This window comes from Hyla sarda, chromosome 4 (assembly GCF_029499605.1).
Source record: "Hyla sarda isolate aHylSar1 chromosome 4, aHylSar1.hap1, whole genome shotgun sequence".
Classification (NCBI taxonomy): Eukaryota; Metazoa; Chordata; class Amphibia; order Anura; family Hylidae; genus Hyla; species Hyla sarda.
In genome coordinates this window covers 292627723-292647241 of record NC_079192.1, presented here as the reverse complement: position 1 = coordinate 292647241, position 19519 = coordinate 292627723, and the positions used below count along the sequence as shown (strand labels likewise).

The 19519-nt window shown below is 45.9% G+C and overlaps 2 protein-coding genes across 2 annotated transcripts in view; one reads left to right on the top strand and one right to left on the bottom strand.

The window, feature by feature from the left end:
• SLC41A2 (solute carrier family 41 member 2) overlaps positions 1-526 on the bottom strand; it is a 112448-nt gene extending 111922 nt beyond the window's left edge. Inside the window, exon 1 of the mRNA XM_056574504.1 lies at positions 394-526. The gene's annotated coding sequence lies outside the window, so the exon portion shown is untranslated. The remainder of the gene's footprint in view (positions 1-393) is intronic.
• NOPCHAP1 (NOP protein chaperone 1) lies at positions 494-18808 on the top strand. Its single transcript, XM_056574507.1, has 4 exons — positions 494-629; positions 14700-14786; positions 16720-16853; positions 18049-18808. The coding sequence occupies exons 1-4, from the start codon at positions 557-559 to the stop codon at positions 18214-18216; spliced, it is 462 nt and encodes a 153-aa protein (XP_056430482.1). The 5' UTR covers positions 494-556; the 3' UTR covers positions 18217-18808.
• The last annotated feature ends 711 nt before the right edge of the window (positions 18809-19519 follow it).

The following is a 19519-nucleotide window of genomic DNA, read 5'->3' as shown; positions in this document are numbered from 1 at the left end:
ACCGGTGACACGTCACCCAGAGCAACTGCATATGATTCGCTGCACTGTGCCTCCGTATTCGCCCGGTACCCTAGTTTCGTATTATCCCATACAAAGTAACTGCTTCCCCTGAGGTTTGCGTAGGCAGCTATGTGGGTCAGCGATCCTTAATAACAATGATCTCACAGGATTTTTTGGATAGTGTAACACAGCTTTTACCAACTATTGACTAGTGGTCGCAAAACCACGACCCCCAAAATGCACTGACAGCCGTCCATGATGGGAGTTGTAGTTCACAACAGCTGGAGAGACACAGACTGGGGAACTCTGGTGTAGTACACACAGTTGACCATCAGAGGTCCTCGGAGTTCGTTTTCCCGATACACTAACTCTACTTGAGACCTATCAGCTAACGGTGTGTATAGGTGAAGCCATCTCTGAGAATGGAAATGTATTAAAGTGTCAGCTTTCCGCCCACGGCAATAGCTAGTGCCGGTGACGTCATCACTGTGCTGCCGGCTTCCGGTTTTAGCGCCCCTTCTCACGTGCTCCTCATTGGAGAGTAGAACAGACGGACATGGAGGCGGCAGCGGATCAGAAAAAGGAGCCTGTGCGGTCCGGAGAGTTGCTGGACGTCGGCTCTTCAGGAGGTAAGAACTTCTGGACGTAGCGTCACCATCTGCCTAAGAACAGAAACTGTTTTACTCATAACAGCCAATCACAGCTCAGCTTTCACTTTACCAGAGATTGTTAGGATATTAAAGCTGAGCTGTGATTGGATGTTATGGGCAGCGCGATCAAGCTGTATCACTTTATTGCGTTATAAAGAGCCTGTTGTCAGACATGCCACTATAACATCCAAGGCCGTGTTCACACTGCGTTTTTGTCTCACGGTTTCTGCTACATTTAATTTTGTGGTATATAAAAATGTCAACTATGCCATTGTAAACAACAAAGTAAAGTGTACTTTACATAATAAAGAGAGAAAGGAGGCACAGTTCCACCTGGTATAGATCAGTTAGTCCATGACATACAATGGGAGTTCCCTAGTGAAAACAGTAATACAGGAGTAAGGATGGTATGGGTGGTGCATGGATAAAGAAAAGTAAATTCAGGAACGGCGGTAAATGAAAGTGATGAATCCTGCACTCGCCGTGTCCATCGCTGCATCAAACGGGGCTCCATGGAGGGGAAGGAATGGTAGACGGGGGCTCAGAGGCAACTGCCGCGGTCGTTGCCTCTGAGCCCCCGTCTACCATTCCTTCTAGGGATTGACCGATTATTGGTTTGACCGATATTCATGATTTTGGATGTTATCTGTATCGGCAAGGTAATTACCTTGCCGATAATTCCCCGGCCAGTGACCGCGGCTGCCCCATTCCCTCCCCCATCCCAGTCTTATAATTACCTGTTCCCAGGATCCTGCGGCCTCCTGCGCTATTGCTGTGCGCTGCGCAATGACGAGTGACGTCCTCAACACAACGTGCGCACAGTGACAGCTCAGGACGCTGCCGGAGCCAGAAGTGGCGCGGACCCCAGGAACAGATAATTATAAAATCGGGGATGGAGGAGGCATTGGGGCAGTGGCGGTGGTTGGACTCAGGACCGGCAGGGGGAGAGAAGCGGGCGGTGGTTGGACTCAGGAGGACCCCAGGACAGGCAGGAGGAGAGCAGCGGGCGACGGCGGTCTCTGGCCAGAGGATAGGATTTTGGGGGGGGGGCGGTGGTTGGACTAGGGAGGAAAATTGTTTAATAGAAGTAATCTTAATCCTTCCAGTACTTATTAGCTGCTGAATACTACAGAGGCAATTTTTATTTTTGGAACACAGAGCTCTCTGCTGACATCACGAGCACAGTTCTCTCTGCTGACACCTCTGTCAATTTTAAGAACTGTCCAGAGCAGGAGAAAATCCCCATAGAAAACATATGCTGCTCTGGACAGTTCCTAAAATGGACAGAGATGTCAGCAGAGAGCTCTGTTCCAAAAAGAAAATAATTTCCTCTGTAGTATTCAGCAGCTAATAAGTACTGGAAGGATTAAAGGGGTTACCCAGGAGAAAACTTTTTTTTTATATATCAATTGGGCTCCAGAAAGTTAAACAGATTTGTAAATTACTTCTATTAAAAAAATCTTAATCCTTTCAGTACTTATGAGCTGCTGAAGTTGAGTTGTTCTTTTCAGAGTGCTCTCTGATGACTCGTGTCTCGGGAACCGCCCAGTTTCTACTCTGTGCAGTTCCTGAGACAAGCAGGGATGTCAGCAGAGAGCACTGTTGCCAGACAGAAAACAACTCCAGCAGCTGATAATTGAAAGGATTAATATTTTTTAACCCCTTAAGGATTCATGACGTTCTCATACGTCTCCATTTCCGAGTCCTTAAGGACTCATGACGTATGAGAAAGTCATGAACTTTCCCAGCCCCCCACAGCCAGCTGGAGCAGAGACGATGCCTGCTGAAATCGTTCAGCAGGCATCACGGCATATCGCCCAGGGGGGTCATGTACAATTCAGCCCAGCGATCTGCGGCGGATTCCGAGTCAATTGAGTCTCCAGTGACCCGGAATTACTGGCTGATCAGGGCCGTCTCTGACAGTCTCGAACAGCCATAGCCAGCAGGGGGGAGGTGGCACTGGTGCCACCTCACGATTGCCCTGATTCGTCGGCCGGTTTACCGGCTGACCAATCAGGGCACCTGCTGCGGGTGTCACTCCCGCAACCCGCTCCACCTCTCTTCCGGAGGACGTGTGCGGGAAGTTGACTCCGGCAGCTGGGGACCCCGATCCCCGGCGTCCCTGTTGGGATCGGGGCCCCAGGAGCGGCGACGACGAGGGACTGACCTGTGTGCCGGCGGAAGTTGGAGCTGAGTGACAGCCTCCTGCTGTTGCTTAGCAACAGCTCCCAGCATGCAAAATGGGCATGCTGGGAGCTGTAGTTGTGCAACAGCAGGAGGCAGACCACCACAACTCCCAGTATTCCCTTATGGGCATGCTGGGACTTATAGTTTTGCAACAGCTGGAGGCACATTTTTTCTTCAGCTGTTGTATAACTACAACTCTCAGCAGTCACCGACAACCAACGGGCATGCTGGGAGTTGTAGTTATGCAACCAGCAGATGCACCACTACAACTCCCAGCATGCACTCTAGCTGATTGTGCAAGCTGGGAGTTGTAGTTGTACAACAATCAGCTAAAATGCATGCTGGGAGTTGTCGTGGTGCATCTGCTGGTTGCAGCTGTCGGTGACTGCGGAGAGTTGTAGTTTTGCAACAGCCGAAGGCATACTGAGTTAAGTAGCAAACCAGTGTCTCCAGCTGTTGCATAACTACAACCCCCAGCATGCACTGATAGACCGTACATGCTGGGAGTTGTAGTTTTGCAACAGCTGGATGTCCCCCCCCCCCCCCCCCCCCCCGCCACAATGGGAATGTACAGGGTACACTCACAAGGGCGGAGGTTTACAGTAATTATCCGGCTGCAAGTTTGAGCTGCGACAAATCTTCTGCCGCAGCTCAAACTGCCGGCGAGAAACTACTGTGAATCCCCACCCGTGTGACTGTACCCTAAAAACACTACACTACACTAACACACAATAAAATAAAAAGTAAAAAAAACACTACATATACACATACCCCTATACAGCCCCCCTCCCCAATAAAAATGAAAAACATCTAGTATGCCACTGTTTCCAAAACGGAGCCTCCAGCTGTTGCAAAACAACTACTCCCAGTATTGCCAGATAGCCACTGACTGTCCAGGCATGCTGGGAGTTTTACAACAGCTGGAGGCACCCTGTTTGGGAATCACTGGTGTAGAATACCCCTATGTCCACCCCTATGCAATCCCTAATTAAGTCCTCAAATGCACATGGCGCTCTCACTTTGGAGCCCTGTCGTATTTCAAGGCAACAGTTTAGGGTCACATATGGGGTATCGCCGTACTCGGGAGAAATTGTGTTCGAAATTTTGGGGGGTATTTTCTGCTATTACCCTTTTTAACCCCTTAAGGACCAGGGGGTTTTCCGTTTTTGCATTTTCGTTTTTTGCTCCTTGCCTTTAAAAAATCATAACTCTTTCAATTTTGCACCTAAAAATCCATATGATTGCATATTTTTTGCGCCACCAACTCTACTTTATAATGACGTCAGTCATTGTGCCCAAAAATCTACGGTGAAACGGAAAAAAAAATCATTGTGAGACAAAATTGAAAAAAAAATGCCATTTTGTAACTTTTGGGGGCTTCCGTTTCTACGTAGTACATTTTTCGGTAAAAATGACACCTTATCTGTAGGTCCATACGATTAAAATGATACCCTACTTATATAGGTTTGATTTTGTCATACTTCTGGAAAAAATCATAACTTCATGCAGGAAAATTTATACGTTTAAAATTGTCATCTTCTGACCCCTATAACTTTTTTATTTTTCCGTGTATGGGGCGGTATGAGGGCTCATTTTTTGCGCTGTGATCTGAAGTTTTTAAGGGTACCATTTTTGCATTGATCGGACTTATTGATCGCTTTTTATTCATTTTTTCATTATATAAAAAGTGACCAAAAATGCACTATGTTGGACTTTGGAATTTTTTTGCGCGCACGCCATTGACTGTGCGGTTTAATTAACTATATATTTTTTATAATTCGGACATTTCCACACGCGGCGATACCACATGTTTATTTTTATTTACACTGTTTTAATTTTTTTTTTTTTTTTTTTTTAAATGGGAAAAGGGGGTGATTCAAACTTTTAATAGTGGAGGGGTTAAATGATCTTTATTCACTTTTTTTTTTCACTTTTTTTTTTTTGCAGTGTTATAGGTCCCATAGGGACCTATAACACTGCACACACTGATCTTTTACATTGATCAATGGTTTCTCATAGGAAACCAGTGATCGATGATTCTGCCGCTTGACTGCTCATGCCTGGATCTCAGGCACTGAGCAGTCATTCGGCGATCGGACAGCGAGGAGGCAGGTAGGGACCCTCCCGCTGTCCTGTAAGCTGTTCGGAATGCCGCGATTTCGCCGCGGCTATCCCGAACAGCCCGACTGAACTAGCTGGCATGCTTTCGGTTTCACTTTAGACGCGGCGTTCAAAGTTGAAAGTCTAAAGGGTTAATAGCACGCGGCACAGCGATCAATGCCGCGCGCTATTAGCCACGGGTCCCGGCTGTTGTTAGAGGAGGGGCCCGACCCGCTATGATGCGGGGCCACGCCGTGGCCCCGCGTTATAGATCGGGAGTGGACACATGACGTTCCAGTACGTCATGTAACCTTAAGGGGTTGCAAATGTTAAATTTTTGGGAAACCAAGCATTTTAGGTAAAAAAATATGCATATGCAAAAGTCGTGAAACACCTGTGGGGTATTAAGGTTCACTTAACCCCTTGTTACATTCCCCGAGGGGTCTAATTTCCAAAATGGTATGCCATGTGTTTTTTTTTTTTTTTTTTTTGCTGTCCTGGCACCATAGGGGCTTCCTAAAGGTGACATGCTCCCCAAAAACCATTTGTCACTCCTTCCCTTCTGAGCCCTCTACTGCGCCCGCCTAACACTTTACATAGACATATGAGGTATGTGCTTACTCGAGAGAAATTGGGTTTCAAATACAAGTAAAAATTTTCTCGTTTTTACCGCTTGCAAAAACTGGGTCTACATGAACATGCGAGTGTAAAAAAAAAAAAAGATTTTGAATTTTCTCCTTCACTTTGCTGCTATTCCTGTGAAACACCTAAAGGGTTAAAACGCTGACTGAATGTCATTTTGAATACTTTGGGGATGTAGTTTTTATAATGCAGGGGTGTGGAAATTTAAAAAAAAAACTACTTGTCCAAGGGAATAAAGCGGAACACAATCTACTTGTCCCTCAAGAAAATCCACTTGTCCTGGTAGATGAAATAATTTCAACCAAAATAGTCTGATCCCTCCCACTAGACCACCAGGGATGGATATAAGATCCTTTAGACACTGCTGACAGCGGTGATCTAATGGTTTAATAGGTGATCGCAGCATGCCAGGATATTAGCGGAGGGAGAGCTGTAGCTCCTCTTACACCCCAGACAAGCCCAGATAAGTCTAGATGTAACTTTTTGATCACCTTATAAAAAAATTCTCATATGAAGTGACCAAAAATGAGCAATTCTGGACATTATTTACATTTACACCGTTCACCGTACGGTTTAATTAACATCATATTTTAATAGTCTGGACATTTCCACATGCAGCGATACCACTTATGTTTATTTTTGTACATTATTTTTAAAGAAAATTGGAAACATTTATTAGGAAAGGGGCTTATTCACATATATACGCACCTTTTAAAATATTTTAATCACTATTTTTCAGTCTCAATAGGGACTTATGTGTTACTGGGGGGAGGGGGGGGGTTCTGCTTCTCCTGTTTATGTGCTGCATTTTGTGTCAGAAAATGCTGGAAGTTGCATTTAGTTACTAGATAACTACAACACCCAACATGCCCTGATACAGCCTATGGTTGTGTGGGTGTTGCAGCATGTTGCACTGTATAGTACAGTTAAGGTTATTGTGTAACATGCTGGGAGTTGTAGTTTTGGTTTGTGTCAGCTGCAGAGCCATAGGCTGTGTCAAGGAATACTGGGAATTGCAGTTAGTAACTACAACACCCAGCATGCCCTGATGCAGCCTATAGCTCTGCAGCTGACTCGAACCAAAACTACAACTCCCAGCATGTTACACTTTATAGTTCTACAGTTTAGGTTATGGTCCTACATGCTGGGAGTTGTAGTTTTGGTTTGGGTGTGTTTGTGTGCATCCGTGGGGCTCTTGGTCGTCGGGTGAGTATGAAGGGGCAGGATTCTGGGGGTGCAATTCAGTGCGGGTGCCACTAAAAATAAATAAAATTAGATGGCACAACTGCCCTAATGCCCGACGTGACAGTCCGCTCCTATACAAAACATTCATGCATACACATATCATACATGCACCCGCCACTGCCCCCATATCATACATTACATACACACATACACTCACACCATACATATACACACATCATACATACACCCGCCACTGCCCACCCCACATCATACATCACATACACACACATCATACTTAGACATTATACACACATCATACATCACACATACACATCACACATAGACATCATACACACATACACTCACACCATACATATGCACACATCATACATACACCTGCCGCTGCCCACCCCCACATCATACATCACATACACACACATCACACTTAGACATTATACACACATCATACATTACATACACATCACACATAGACATCATACACACATACACTCACACCATACATATCCACCAGTGTTTCCCAACCAGGGTGCCTCCAGCTGTTGCAAAACTACAACTCCCAGCATGCCCAGGGCATGCTGGGAGTTGTAGTTTTGCAACAGCTGGAGGCACCCTGGTTGGGAAACACTGATATACACCATACATATGCACACATCATACATACACCTGCCGCTGCCCCCCCCCCATCATACATTACATACACACATCACACATACACTCACACCATACATATACAACCACCCTTCCTGTCGCCTGTATTCTTGGCCTCCTCACCTGAGCCGCCATGAGTGGACATCAGAGCTGTAGTCCCGGCCGGTGTGAGGTGACATTTCCGTCCTCCCCCTCACCCCCCTGCTCTGTGTTTTCCCCGTGCAAACAAGCAACCTCCCCGTGGTGGATTAGGTCCTGTCTAGACGGGGGAGGGGGAGGGGGGAGCTGTGTGCGGGGGATGGAGCTGTGCACGGAGCTGTCTACGTCCTTTCTCTCACCCTGCTGTGTCTTATGAGCTGCGTCCTCCATCCTCCGGGAGGGGAGATAAGGGGGCTCTGCAGTCAGCTGGAGGCCGCCGCCCCCTCCATACACTCTGAGCCCCCGTGTGAGGTGTAGACTTCCATCGGCTCCTGCACCTCACACCGGCATTAAAGAAAAATAAGGGGGAAGTCTGTCTGTCCCTGCCCGATACAGGGCTAAATCTATAAACAATTCACCTGCCCGGCGCCCAAAACTACTTGTCCCGGGCGTCGGGCTATAGGATTTCCACATCCCTGTTTAAATGGGGTCATTTATGGGGTATTTCTAAGATGAAGACCCTTCAAATCCACTTCAAAACTGAACTGGTCCCTGAAAAATAGTGAGTTTGAAAATTTGGAAAATTGCTGCTGAACTTTGAAGCCCTCTGGTGTCTTCCAAAAGTAAAAACTCATCAATTTTATGATGCAAACATAAAGTAGACATATTGTATATGTGAACCCAAAAAAAAAATGATTGTGAATATCCATTTTCCTTACAAGCAGAAAGCTTCAAAGTTAGAAAAATGCAAAATTTTCATTCTTTTTTTTTCATCAAATTTTGGGATTTTTCACCAAGAAAGGATGCAAGTTACCATCAAATTTTACCACCATGTTAAAGTAGAATATGTCCCAAAAAAACAATCTCTGAATTAGAATAAGTAAAAGCATTCCAGAATTATTAATGTTTAAAGTGACAGTGGTCAGATGTGCAAAAAACAGCTGAGTCCTTAACCCCTTAAGGACCCAGCCATTTTACACCTCAGGACCCGGCCATTTTTTGCAATTCTGAGCACTGTCACTTTAAACATTAATAACTCTGGAATGCTTTTAGTTATCATTCTGATTCCGAGATTGTTTTTTCGTGACATATTCTACTTTAACATAGTGGTAAAATTTTGTGGTAACTTGCATCCTTTCTTGGTGAAAAATCCCAACATTTTATGAAAAATTTGAAAATTTTGCATTTTTTTAACTTTGAAGCTCTCTGCTTGTAAGGAAAATGGATATTCCAAATAATTTTTTTTTTTTATTCACATATACAATATGTCTACTTTATGTTTGCATCATAAAATTTACGTGTTTTTACTTTTGGAAGTCACCAGAGGGCTTCAAAGTTCAGCAGCAATTTTCCAATTTTTCACAAAATTTCCAAACTCACAATTTTTCATGGACCAGTTCAGGTTTGAAGTGGATTTGAAGGGTCTTCATATTAGAAATACCCCACAAATGACCCCATTATAAAAACTGCACCCCCCAGAGTATTCAAAATGACATTCAGTCCGCGTTTTAACCCTTTAGGTGTTTCACAGGAATAACAGCAAAGTGAAGGAGAAAATTCACAATCTCCATTTTTTACACTCGCATGTTCTTGTAGACCCAATTTTTGAATTTTTACAAGGGGAAAAAGGAGAAAATGTATACTTATATTTGTAGCCCAATTTCTCTCGAGTAAGCACATACCTCATATGTCTATGTAAAGTGTTCGGCGGGCGCAGTAGAGGGCTCAGAAGCGAAGGAGCGACAAGGGGATTTTGGAGAGTACGTTTTTTTTAAATGGTTTTTGGGAGGCATGTTGCATTTAGGAAGCCCCTATGGTGCCAGAACAGCAAAAATCCCCCACATGGCATACCATTTTGGAAACTAGACCCCTTGAGGTATGTAACAAGGAATAAAGTGAGCCTTAATACCCCACAGGGGTTTCACGACTTTTGCATATGTAAAAAAATAAAAATAAAATTTCACTAAAATGTGTTTCCCCCCAAATTTCACATTTTTGCAAGGGTTAATAGCAGAAAATACCCCCCAAACATTGTAACCCCCATATATTCTGAGTATGGAGGTATCCCATAAGTTGACCTGAGGTGTACTATGAGTGAACTACAATGCTCAGAAGAGAAGGAGTCATATTTGGCTTTTTGAGAGCAAATTTTGCTCGGGGGCATGTCGCATTTAGGAAGCCCCTATGGTGCCAGAACAGCAAAATAACCCCCACATGGCATACTATTTTGGAAACTAGACCCCTTGAGGAACGTAACAAGGCATAAAATGAGCATTTACCCCCCACTGGTGTCTGTCAAATCTTTGGAACAGTGGTCTGTACAACATTTTTAATTTGCACAGCCCACTGTTCCAAAGATCTGTCAGACACCAGTGGGGTGTAAATTCTCACTGCACCCCTCATTACATTCCGTGAGGGGTGTAGTTTCCGAAATGGGGTCACATGTGGGGTTTTGTTTTTTTTGCGTTTGTCAAAACCGCTGTAACAATCAGCCACCCCTGTGCAAATCACCTCAAATGTACATGGTGCACTCTCCCTTCTGGGCCTTGTTGTGCGCCCCCAGAGCACTTTGTGCCCACATATGGAGTATCTCCGTAGTCGGGAGAAATTGTGTTACAAATTTTGTGGGGCTTTTTTCCCCTTTTACCTCTTGTCAAAATGAAAAGTATAGGGCAACACCAGCATGTTAGTGTAAAAAGTTTATTTTTTTTACACTAACATGCTGGTGTAGACCCCAACTTCACCTTTTCATAAGGGGTGAAAGGAGAAAAAGACCCCCAAGATTTGTAAGGCAATTTCTCCCGAGTACGGCGATACCCCATATGTGGCCCTAAACTGTTTCCTTGAAATACGACAGGGCTCCGAAGTGAGAGAGCGCCATGCGCATTTGAGGCCTGAATTAGGGATTTGCATAGGGGTGGACATAGGGGTATTCTACGCCAGTGATTCCCAAACAGGGTGCCTCCAGCTGTTGTAAAACTCCCAGCATGCCTGGACAGTCAACGGCTGTCTGGCAATACTGGGAGTTGTTGTTTTGCAACAGCTGGAGGCTCCATTTTGGAAAGAGTGGCGTACCAGACGTTTTTCATTTTTATTGGGGAGGGGGGCTGTGTAGGGGTATGTGTATATGTAGTGTTTTTTACTTTTTATTTTATTTTGTGTTAGTGTAGTGTAGTGTTTTTAGGGTACAGTCACATGGGCGGGGGATTACAGCGAGTTTGAGCTGCCGCGCAAAATTTGCTGCATCGCAAACTTGCAGCCCGATACTCACTGTAAGCCCCTGCCCATGTGAATGTACCCTGTACATTCACAGGGGGGGGGCCTCCAGCTGTTGCAAAACTACAACTCCCAGCATGCCTGAGAATGTTTGGGAGTTGTGGTTTTGCAACAGCTGGAGGCACACGGGTTGGGAAACACTGAGTTAGGAAACAATGTTTCCCAACCAGTGTGCCTCCAGCTGTTGCAAAACCACAACTCCCAAACATTCTCAGGCATGCTGGGAGTAGTAGTTCGGCAACATCTTTAGAGCCAGATGTTGCCGAACTACAACTCCCAGCATGCTTGGAGTTGTAGTTTTGCAACATCTGGAGGACTACAGTTTGCAGACCACTAATACAGTGGTTCCCAATCTGTGCCCTTCCAGATGTTGCAAAACTACAACTCCCAGTATGCCAAAACTGTCCAGGCATGCTGGGAGTTGTAGTTCTGCAACATCTGAAGGGCCAGATGTTACAGAACTACAACTCCCAGCATGCCTGGACAGTAAGGACATGCTGAGGATGTGTAGTTTTGCAACATCTGGAAGGGCACAGTGGTCTCCAAACTGTGTACCTCCAGATGTTGCAAAACTGCAACTCCCAGCATGCCCAGACGCCAAGGGCTGTCTGGGCATGCTGGGAGTTGTAGTTTACAGGGTCCTATTACAGCAATGCATGTCGCTTTACGGCGACGTGCATTAGTGTGAAGGGCCCGACTGCGGCTGAAGATATACTCACCTGTCGCCGCCGCCGCCGTCTTCATCGTCTGGATCCGGGTCTTCAGGGACGAGGTAAGTACCGGGGCTGGTCCCCAGCACTCCCCCGTCCCCCGCCGCGTCCTCCGGTCTTCCTCCCGTCCTCTCCGGACTTTCAGGGGCCGGGCAGGACGGGAGGAAGTAACCGCCCCCCCTCCTGCGATTGGTCGGTTAACTAACCGACAGATCGCAGGGGATCGTAGGAGGTGACCGGCTTGCCACCTCGCTCCGATACTCCAGCATGGTCCTGGCTGTCTGTGACAGCCGGGATCATGCGAAATTACCGGGCGGTCGGGTCCCAGAGACCCGATCAGCCCGGTATCGCCGCAGATCGCAAGGGCGATTTCCCTTGCGATTTGCGGCGATCGCCGACATGGGGGGCCTACATGGCCCCCCTCGGCGTTTGCCCTGGATGCCTGCTGAAGCATTTCAGCAGGCATCCAGTTCCGATCTCTGCCCGGCGAGCGGCAGAGACCGGAAAACGCCATGACGTATGCATACGTCATGGGTCCTTAAGACCCAGGGTGTGAAGACGTATGCATACGTCATGGGTCCTGAACAGGTTAAGGTGAAAAGTCCTTAAAGGAGTAGTCCAGTGGTGATTCAGTGGTGAGCAACTTATCCCCTATCCTAAGGATAGGGGATAAGTTGCAGATCGCGGGGGGTCCGACCCCTGGGGCCCCCCGCGATCTCCTGTACGGAGGCCCGACAGCCCGCTGGAAGGGGGCGTGTCGACCTCCGCACGAGGCGGCGGCCGACACGCCCCCTCAATACAACTCTATGGCAGAGCCGAAGCGCTGCCTTCGGCAATCTCCGGCTCTGCCATAGAGATGTATTGAGGGGGCGTGTCGGCCGCCGCCTCGTGCGGGGGTCGACACCCGCTATCTCGGCGGAGAGCCGGGGCCCCGTACAGAGAGATCGCAGGGGGCCCCAGCGGTCGGACCCCCCGCGATCTCAAACTTATCCCCTATCCTTAGGATAGGGGATAAGTTTTTCACCACTGGACTACTCCTTTAAGGGGTTAAGGACCAAGCCCATTTTCACCTTAAGGACCAGGCCAATTTTATTTTTGAGTTTTCATTTTTTCCTCCTCGCCTTCTAAAATCCATAACTCTTTTTTATATTTCCATGTACAGACCCATATAAGGGCTTGTTTTTTGTGTGACCAATTATACTTTGTAATGAAACCTCTCATTTTACCATAAAATGTACGGCGAACCCCCCAAAAATTTTTTTCCATGAAAACCACAATTTTGCACATTTTGGAGGGTTTTGTTTTCACACTTTACGGTAAAAATGACCTGTGTTCTTTATTCTGTGGGTCAATATGATTAAAATGATACCCATGGCTAGATACTTTTATATTTTTGTAAAAAAAAAATCTAAAACTTTTTGTACAAAATCAGTAATCTAAAATCGCCCTATTTTGACCACCTATAACTTTTTTTCATTTTTACATATATAGGGCGGTATGAGGGCTCATTTTTGCGCCGTCATATGAAATTTTATCGTTACCACATTTGCATATATAAAACTTTTAGATAATTTTTAATTTTTTTTTTTTATAAAATGTGACAAAAAAAGCAGCATTTTTGGACTTTATTACTTATTTTTTATATTTACGCCATTCACCATACGGGATCATTAACATTATATTTTGATAGTTCGGACATTTACGCACGCAGCTATACCAAATATGTTTCTTTAAAAAAAAAATACGCTTTTTGGGGGTAAAATGGGGTAAAACGGACAATTTTAATTTTGTGCATGATCGCAGACCAGAGCAGAAGACCCCGGGAGACGGCCAGAGCCAGGTAAGAGGACCTCCGGCCGCCATGCTGGATGATCGGATCGCCGCAGCAGGGCTGCGGGCGATCCGATCATCCATTCAAAGTACCGCACTAACGCAGATGCCGTGATCTGTATTGATCACGGCATCTGAGAGGTTAATGGCGGATGTCGGCCATTACCGGCGGGTCCTCGGCTGCTGCTAGCAGCCGGAACCTGCCGTGTATGACGCGAGCACCGTTCCGATGCTCGCGGTCATACACAGGACGTAAATGTACGTCCTGGTGTGCGAAGTCCCGCCAAACCAGGACGTACATTTACTTCCATGGTCATTAAGGGGTTAATAGAAGTAATTTACAAATCTGTTTAACTTTGTGGCACCAGTTGATATAAATTTAAAAAATTTTCCACCGGAGTACCCCTTTTAATAGCTATGTTGTGAGTCCACCATAATGCTGTGGCTATCTTTTTGTGAAATGGCTGTTTCCTGTTGGAAATCCCTCCGTCAAACTACAAATCCCATAATACGATTTGTAATAAAATTAGGTCACTTTTCTCCCTCCAACCCAGTAGCCACCCATTGAAGCACAGTGTGCTGCCTTTCATGCTCTGCTGTAGTCAATAGACCAGTGTTTTCTGACCAGGGTGCCTCCAGCTGTTGCAAAACTAAAATTCACTGCATAATGATTTCCCTTCCAGTCACTTCACTCATTGAAGCAGGTAGACTCGCTGTCATCACCTGACTACTGATGTAATGTCTAGAGCCGTATTGCAAACTGGGAAAACCTGAGATGAGCCATTTTGTATGTTGTTAAAAATAAACCTTTGGGCAAAAATCACAGATATGAGACCCCCATCACACACAGGTACAGACACTATATTATGAACTACACTAACTTTACAGCCCCTGTAGCATAGTCAAATAAAAAATCCCGGAATACACCTTACTTAATCTTAGGGAACCTGTTGCTTCCCTGACATGGCATCTTTTCTTAGTACTCAGCATTCCATTTGAAAATGTATAAATAAATTGACAACTTGTTGTTTCCATTCCCCTTACACATCTGAGATCTGACACACCCAGTCCGACACACTTGGGAAATGTGTAAATGGCCTATTATGTAATGTGAATAAAATACACAATAGAACATGATGCAGCATATCACTTTTACCTCTCATTTTGTAAGATTATGCACCTTGTTCTATGGTAGGAGTAAAAGCAGACTACCATTTTGGTGGACTATTGGGTCCTCAATTTAAGATCTTGTTAATTCATATTATTATACTGAGTAATGTACCGTAATTACTTATTCTCTGTCCCTTTTTAGGGCTGTACAACAAGTTACTTGTAAATTCCAAGCAGAACAAGAAACCAAGTTCCTGTCCTCCAATAGTTAGACTGCCAAGAAGCAGCAGTAAGTAGATTTTTACTTTTGTGTTAGTGCTACTTGTATAGTTTACTACTATTATATATAGATGGTTTTAACAGCTTAGTGAATGATGTAGAATGAAGGAAACCTGATCTTCATAGGAGACTATAATATTATAAGCAGCACTGTTATGGTGTTGGCAGGCTGATAAAACCTTTTGATGCCAGAGGGAGGCGCCAGAACACTGTTTTATGTCCAGAAAAAAACAAAACCGAATTTTAAAGGTAATCTGTAAGGTTGATTTTGCCACCCAGACTGCCCCTGTACCTTATACATTATGAAGTGTATCCAGGTAATGTTATGTTGTCATGCAGATGCCCCATTCTGCATAGAGAATGTTTATAGGCGCTAATTGCTTACCGTATATACTCGAGTATAAGTCGAGTTTTTCAGCACGATTTTTCGTGCTTATACTCGAGTGAACTCTCCGCCCTCACTGGTCTTCAACCTGCGGACCCCAAGATGTTTCAAACTATAACTCCCAGCATGCCCGGACATGCTGGGAGTTGTAGTTTTGAAACAACTGGAGGTCCGCAGGTTGAAGACCACTGCGGCCTTCAACATCATCCAGACCCCCCCCCCCCCCTCCTTTAGTTTTGTACTCACCTCCGCTCAGTGGGACATTAGGGTGAGTTGGTCCGGGCCATCTGTGCTGCAGGGACTGCCCGGTGGGGAGGGATAGTCGTTCCGGGCTGTCGTCAAGGCAACGTCTGTATTCCGGGCCCGAAGCGCGGAGAAGAGGGGGGGGGGGAGCCCCAACATGTTGAGAACATGTTGTATTAAATAAAAAATAAAAAAAATAATATAACATTCATGTTTTTGGCTATGTCTGCTCTAGGCATAGCCTAAAATGCACAGTCCCAACAAATAAAAGTAATAGATATAATTTATGCATGCCCATGCTCACAGGCACATGTCTTTTTTACAAAATCTTAAAACTGAAGTGAAATGGCCCAGAGGGTGATCAGAAATGCAACTCAATTTCTCCCTTTTTATGAGGAAGAGAGACCCACATATATACCCTTTTGGCTGGTAAAGAGGATGATAGCATGAAGAAAGTTCATGTATCACACCCCTGGGGTCACTGAAGTGCCGTATATGTCTCTGCAGAGAAGAACCATTTTCCCTAACTAATCTGCCCAATATTCTGAATACTATCAATAGTCCCTGGCCCTATTTTATTTGAAGGATATCTTTATGCCTACTCCATGCATGCTTAAAGGGATACTCCGGCCCAAAGGTTAGGAGATAAGATGTCTGATTGCGGGGGTCCAGCCACTAGGGACCCCCCACAATCTCTCAGGCTGCACCCACCTGTCTCAGCTGCTCGAATCGATGTTCGCTCAGTATCTGAAGCCTCACGACCACGGGGTCAAAGTATCGTGATGTCACAACTCCGCCCCCCTTGTGACATCACACCCCCTCCCATAGGCTCGCGTTGAGGAGGCGGGGCGTTATGTCACAAGACTACGGCCCCGTGGTCATGAGGCTTAAGACACGGAGCGATCATCGCTTCGAGCAGCTGAGACAGGTGGGTGCTGCATGAGAGATTGCGGTGGATAGGGGATAAGATGTCTTAGAGCTGGAGTACCCCTTTAAACTCCTTCACTGTATTTGCAGCCACCACTTCTGCAGGAAGGCTATTCCATGCATCCACTACTCTCTCAGAAAAGTAATACCTCCTGATATTTCTGCATAAACATTTTGTCCATCTAATTTAAAACTATTAAAGCTGCAAAGGTTTAGAGGTCACAGTAATGGACTGCCTGCATCCAGCCCTGTACAGACTTGGAACCAAGAAGTAATACTTTTCATTCTGCCCAGACTTTTAACAAGTGCTATTAAAACTAGCTGTGATGTCATATACAATAATACTAACTCCATCTTGTATTATTTTTGCACCTTCTTGTCATTACAGTACTTGATAGAGTACAGAACTTCCTTCCTCAAATGGCACAAGCAAATGAGGATCTCAACAGGGAAATTCAGGCTTCCTCAGATGGGAAGTTTGACATAGAAAATGTGGAGGGTGAGGAAAACATAATAGAAATGGTAAGTGTCACACCAAAGACATGAAGTGGTGATAAATTATTTATAAAATAAAAAGTCCATAGGATTTTTACAAACTCTCCAGTCAATATAAAAAATAATTTGCTAGGTTTTTTTTTTTATTATTCTTTCCTGAACATTGTAAAGGTTTATGCACTTTGTACCAACTAGAGACCATACTAGTTTGTTATATACCGTATATACTCCAGAATAAGCCCAGTTTTTCAGCACGATTTTTCGTGCCGAAAACGCCCCACTCGGCTTATACTCAAGTGAACTCTCCGCCTGTCAATCCCTTCATCAGTGGTCTTCAACCTGCGGACCTCCAGATGTTGCAAAACTACAACTCCCAGCAATGGCCGATGGCTGTCCGGGCATGCTGGGTGTTGTAGTTTTGAAACCTCTGGAGGTCCGCAGGTTGAAGACCACTGCGGCCTTTGTCATCATCCAGCCCCCCCCCCCCCCTTTTGTTTTGTACTCCCCTCGGCGGGAAGTTAGGGTGAGCTGGTCCAGGCCTTCTATGCTGCAGGGACCGTCCGGTGGGGAGGATTAGTCGTTGTGGGCTGTCCACTTTCACCGGGGGGGGGGCCTCTTCTTCGGGCCCGGCCCCCGAATAGTGATGTTGCCTTGCCGACGACTCACAGGGACGTTCATGCACAACGTCCCTGTGCGTCGTCGTCAAGGCAACGTCACTAGTCCGGGCCCGAAGCACGGAGAAGAGGCCCCCCCCGGTGAAAATGGAGGTGAGGGGAGTACAAAACAAAAGGGGGGGGGGGATGGATGATGACGAAGGCCGCAGTGGTCTTCAACCTGCAGACCTCCAGAGGTTTCAAAACTACAACACCCAGCATGCCCACCCAGAAGACCACTGATGAAGGGATTGACAGGCGGTGATGATGAAGGGGGGGTTGATGACGGGGGTCTGGATGATTACATGGGGGGATGATGTATTTCCCACCCTAGGCTTATACTCGAGTCAATAACTTTTCCTGGGTTTTTGGGGTAAAATTAGGGGCCTCAGCTGATATTTGGGTCGGCTTATACACGAGTATATACGGTAGCTTAATTCTCCTGTATGGATCCCAAAATCGTGGCAAAACTGCAGCTTAGCCACAACATGCAATTTAGAACTAAATGCGTATATAGATAGGAACTGATTCTACTTATCAATCTAACATTGGAACTTTTTTTTTTTTAGAATGTGGCCTTAGTTGAACTGAACAGCTCTGACTCAAGTGAAGAGGACTCTGATAGCTCAGATAATAGCTCAAGCTCTGATTCAGATGGAGAAGTGACTGAACAGAACATCAGATTGAGACAAAAAGGAAAGAAGGGAAAGATAGAGGAACTGACTCCAAACAAATGAATCTTCACATCCCTTAGTTGTGCACTGGTTATTAGAAAGACCCTTGTTTGTAGGTGATAAGACGGTTCCAACAAAGCAGTGGGTTTATTCAGGGGGCATTCCCCTTATGACTTGTTCTAAAGCTGACGCCTATGTATAACTGTGGGTTTATATTGTTTACAGAAGACTAGATGATAGTTTCACTACAAAGCAATGTGAATGGATTTCACAAGCAGTCACTGACATGGTCCTATAAGCCTGTACATAGTGGAAAGGCCAGCAACTTGTTTGTGTAACCTGCAAACTTGGCTGCTTTTACTGTAGGCAATGCCAAGGGCAAAATCCAGGACACATCAGCAGAAGAGAGCATGGTGTGAAACACACAGGCTATCCTCAAAAAGTACTGTAATTAATGTATCGTATATACTCGGGTATAAGCAGAGTTTTTCAGCACGATTATTCGTGCTGAAAACGCCCCCCTCGGCTTATACTCGAGTGAACTCTCAGCCAGTCAATCCCTTCATCAGTGGTCTTCAACCTGCGGACCTCCAGATGTTGCAAAACTACAACTCCTAGCATGCTAGGTGTTGTAGTTTTGAAACCTCTGGGGGTCCGCAGGTTGAACACCACTGCGGCCTTCGTCATCATCCAGCCCCCCCCCCCCCCCTTTTGTTTTGTACTCGCCTCCCCTCGGTGGGAAGGAAGGGTGAGCTGGTCCGTGCCATCTATGCTGCAGGGACCATCCGGTGGGGAGGATTAGTCATTGCGGGCTGTCCATTTTCACCGGGGGGGCCTCTTCGCCGGGCCCGAAGCGCGGAGAAGAGGGCCCCCCCTTCGCCGGTGAAAATGGACAGCCCGCAACGACTAACCATCACCACCGGACGGTCCCTGCAGCATAGATGGCCCGGACCAGCTCACCCTAACTTCCCGCCGAGGGGAGGTGAGTACAAAACAAAGGGGGGGGGGGGTCTGGATGATGACAAAGCCCGCAGTGGTCTTCAACCTGCCGACCTCCAGAGGTTTCAAAACTACAACACCCAGCATGCTGGGAGTTGTAGGTTTGCAAAATCTGGAGGTCCGCAGGTTGAAGACCACCGATGAAGGGATTGACAGGCGGTGATGAAGAGGGGGGGGGGTGATGTATTTCCCACCCTAGGCTTATAGTCGAGGCTTTTTGGGGTAAAATTGGGGGCATTGGCTTATATTCGGGTCTGCTTATACTCGAGTATATACGGTATGTGTATTCTGTGTGGAATTCACATTGGAAATTTACAGCATATCTGCCAAGTGTGACTATAGCCATGGACTGTTTTTTTTTTTTTTT

Bases quoted from the DNA above. Each gene is read 5' to 3' on its own strand.
- NOPCHAP1 (XM_056574507.1), top strand. From the start codon at position 557: ATGGAGGCGGCAGCGGATCAGAAAAAGGAGCCTGTGCGGTCCGGAGAG. The intron at 630-14,699 runs GTAAGAACTTCT...GTCCCTTTTTAG, and splicing joins GGACGTCGGCTCTTCAGGAG to GGCTGTACAACAAGTTACTT. The intron at 16,854-18,048 runs GTAAGTGTCACA...TTTTTTTTTTAG, and splicing joins AGGAAAACATAATAGAAATG to AATGTGGCCTTAGTTGAACT.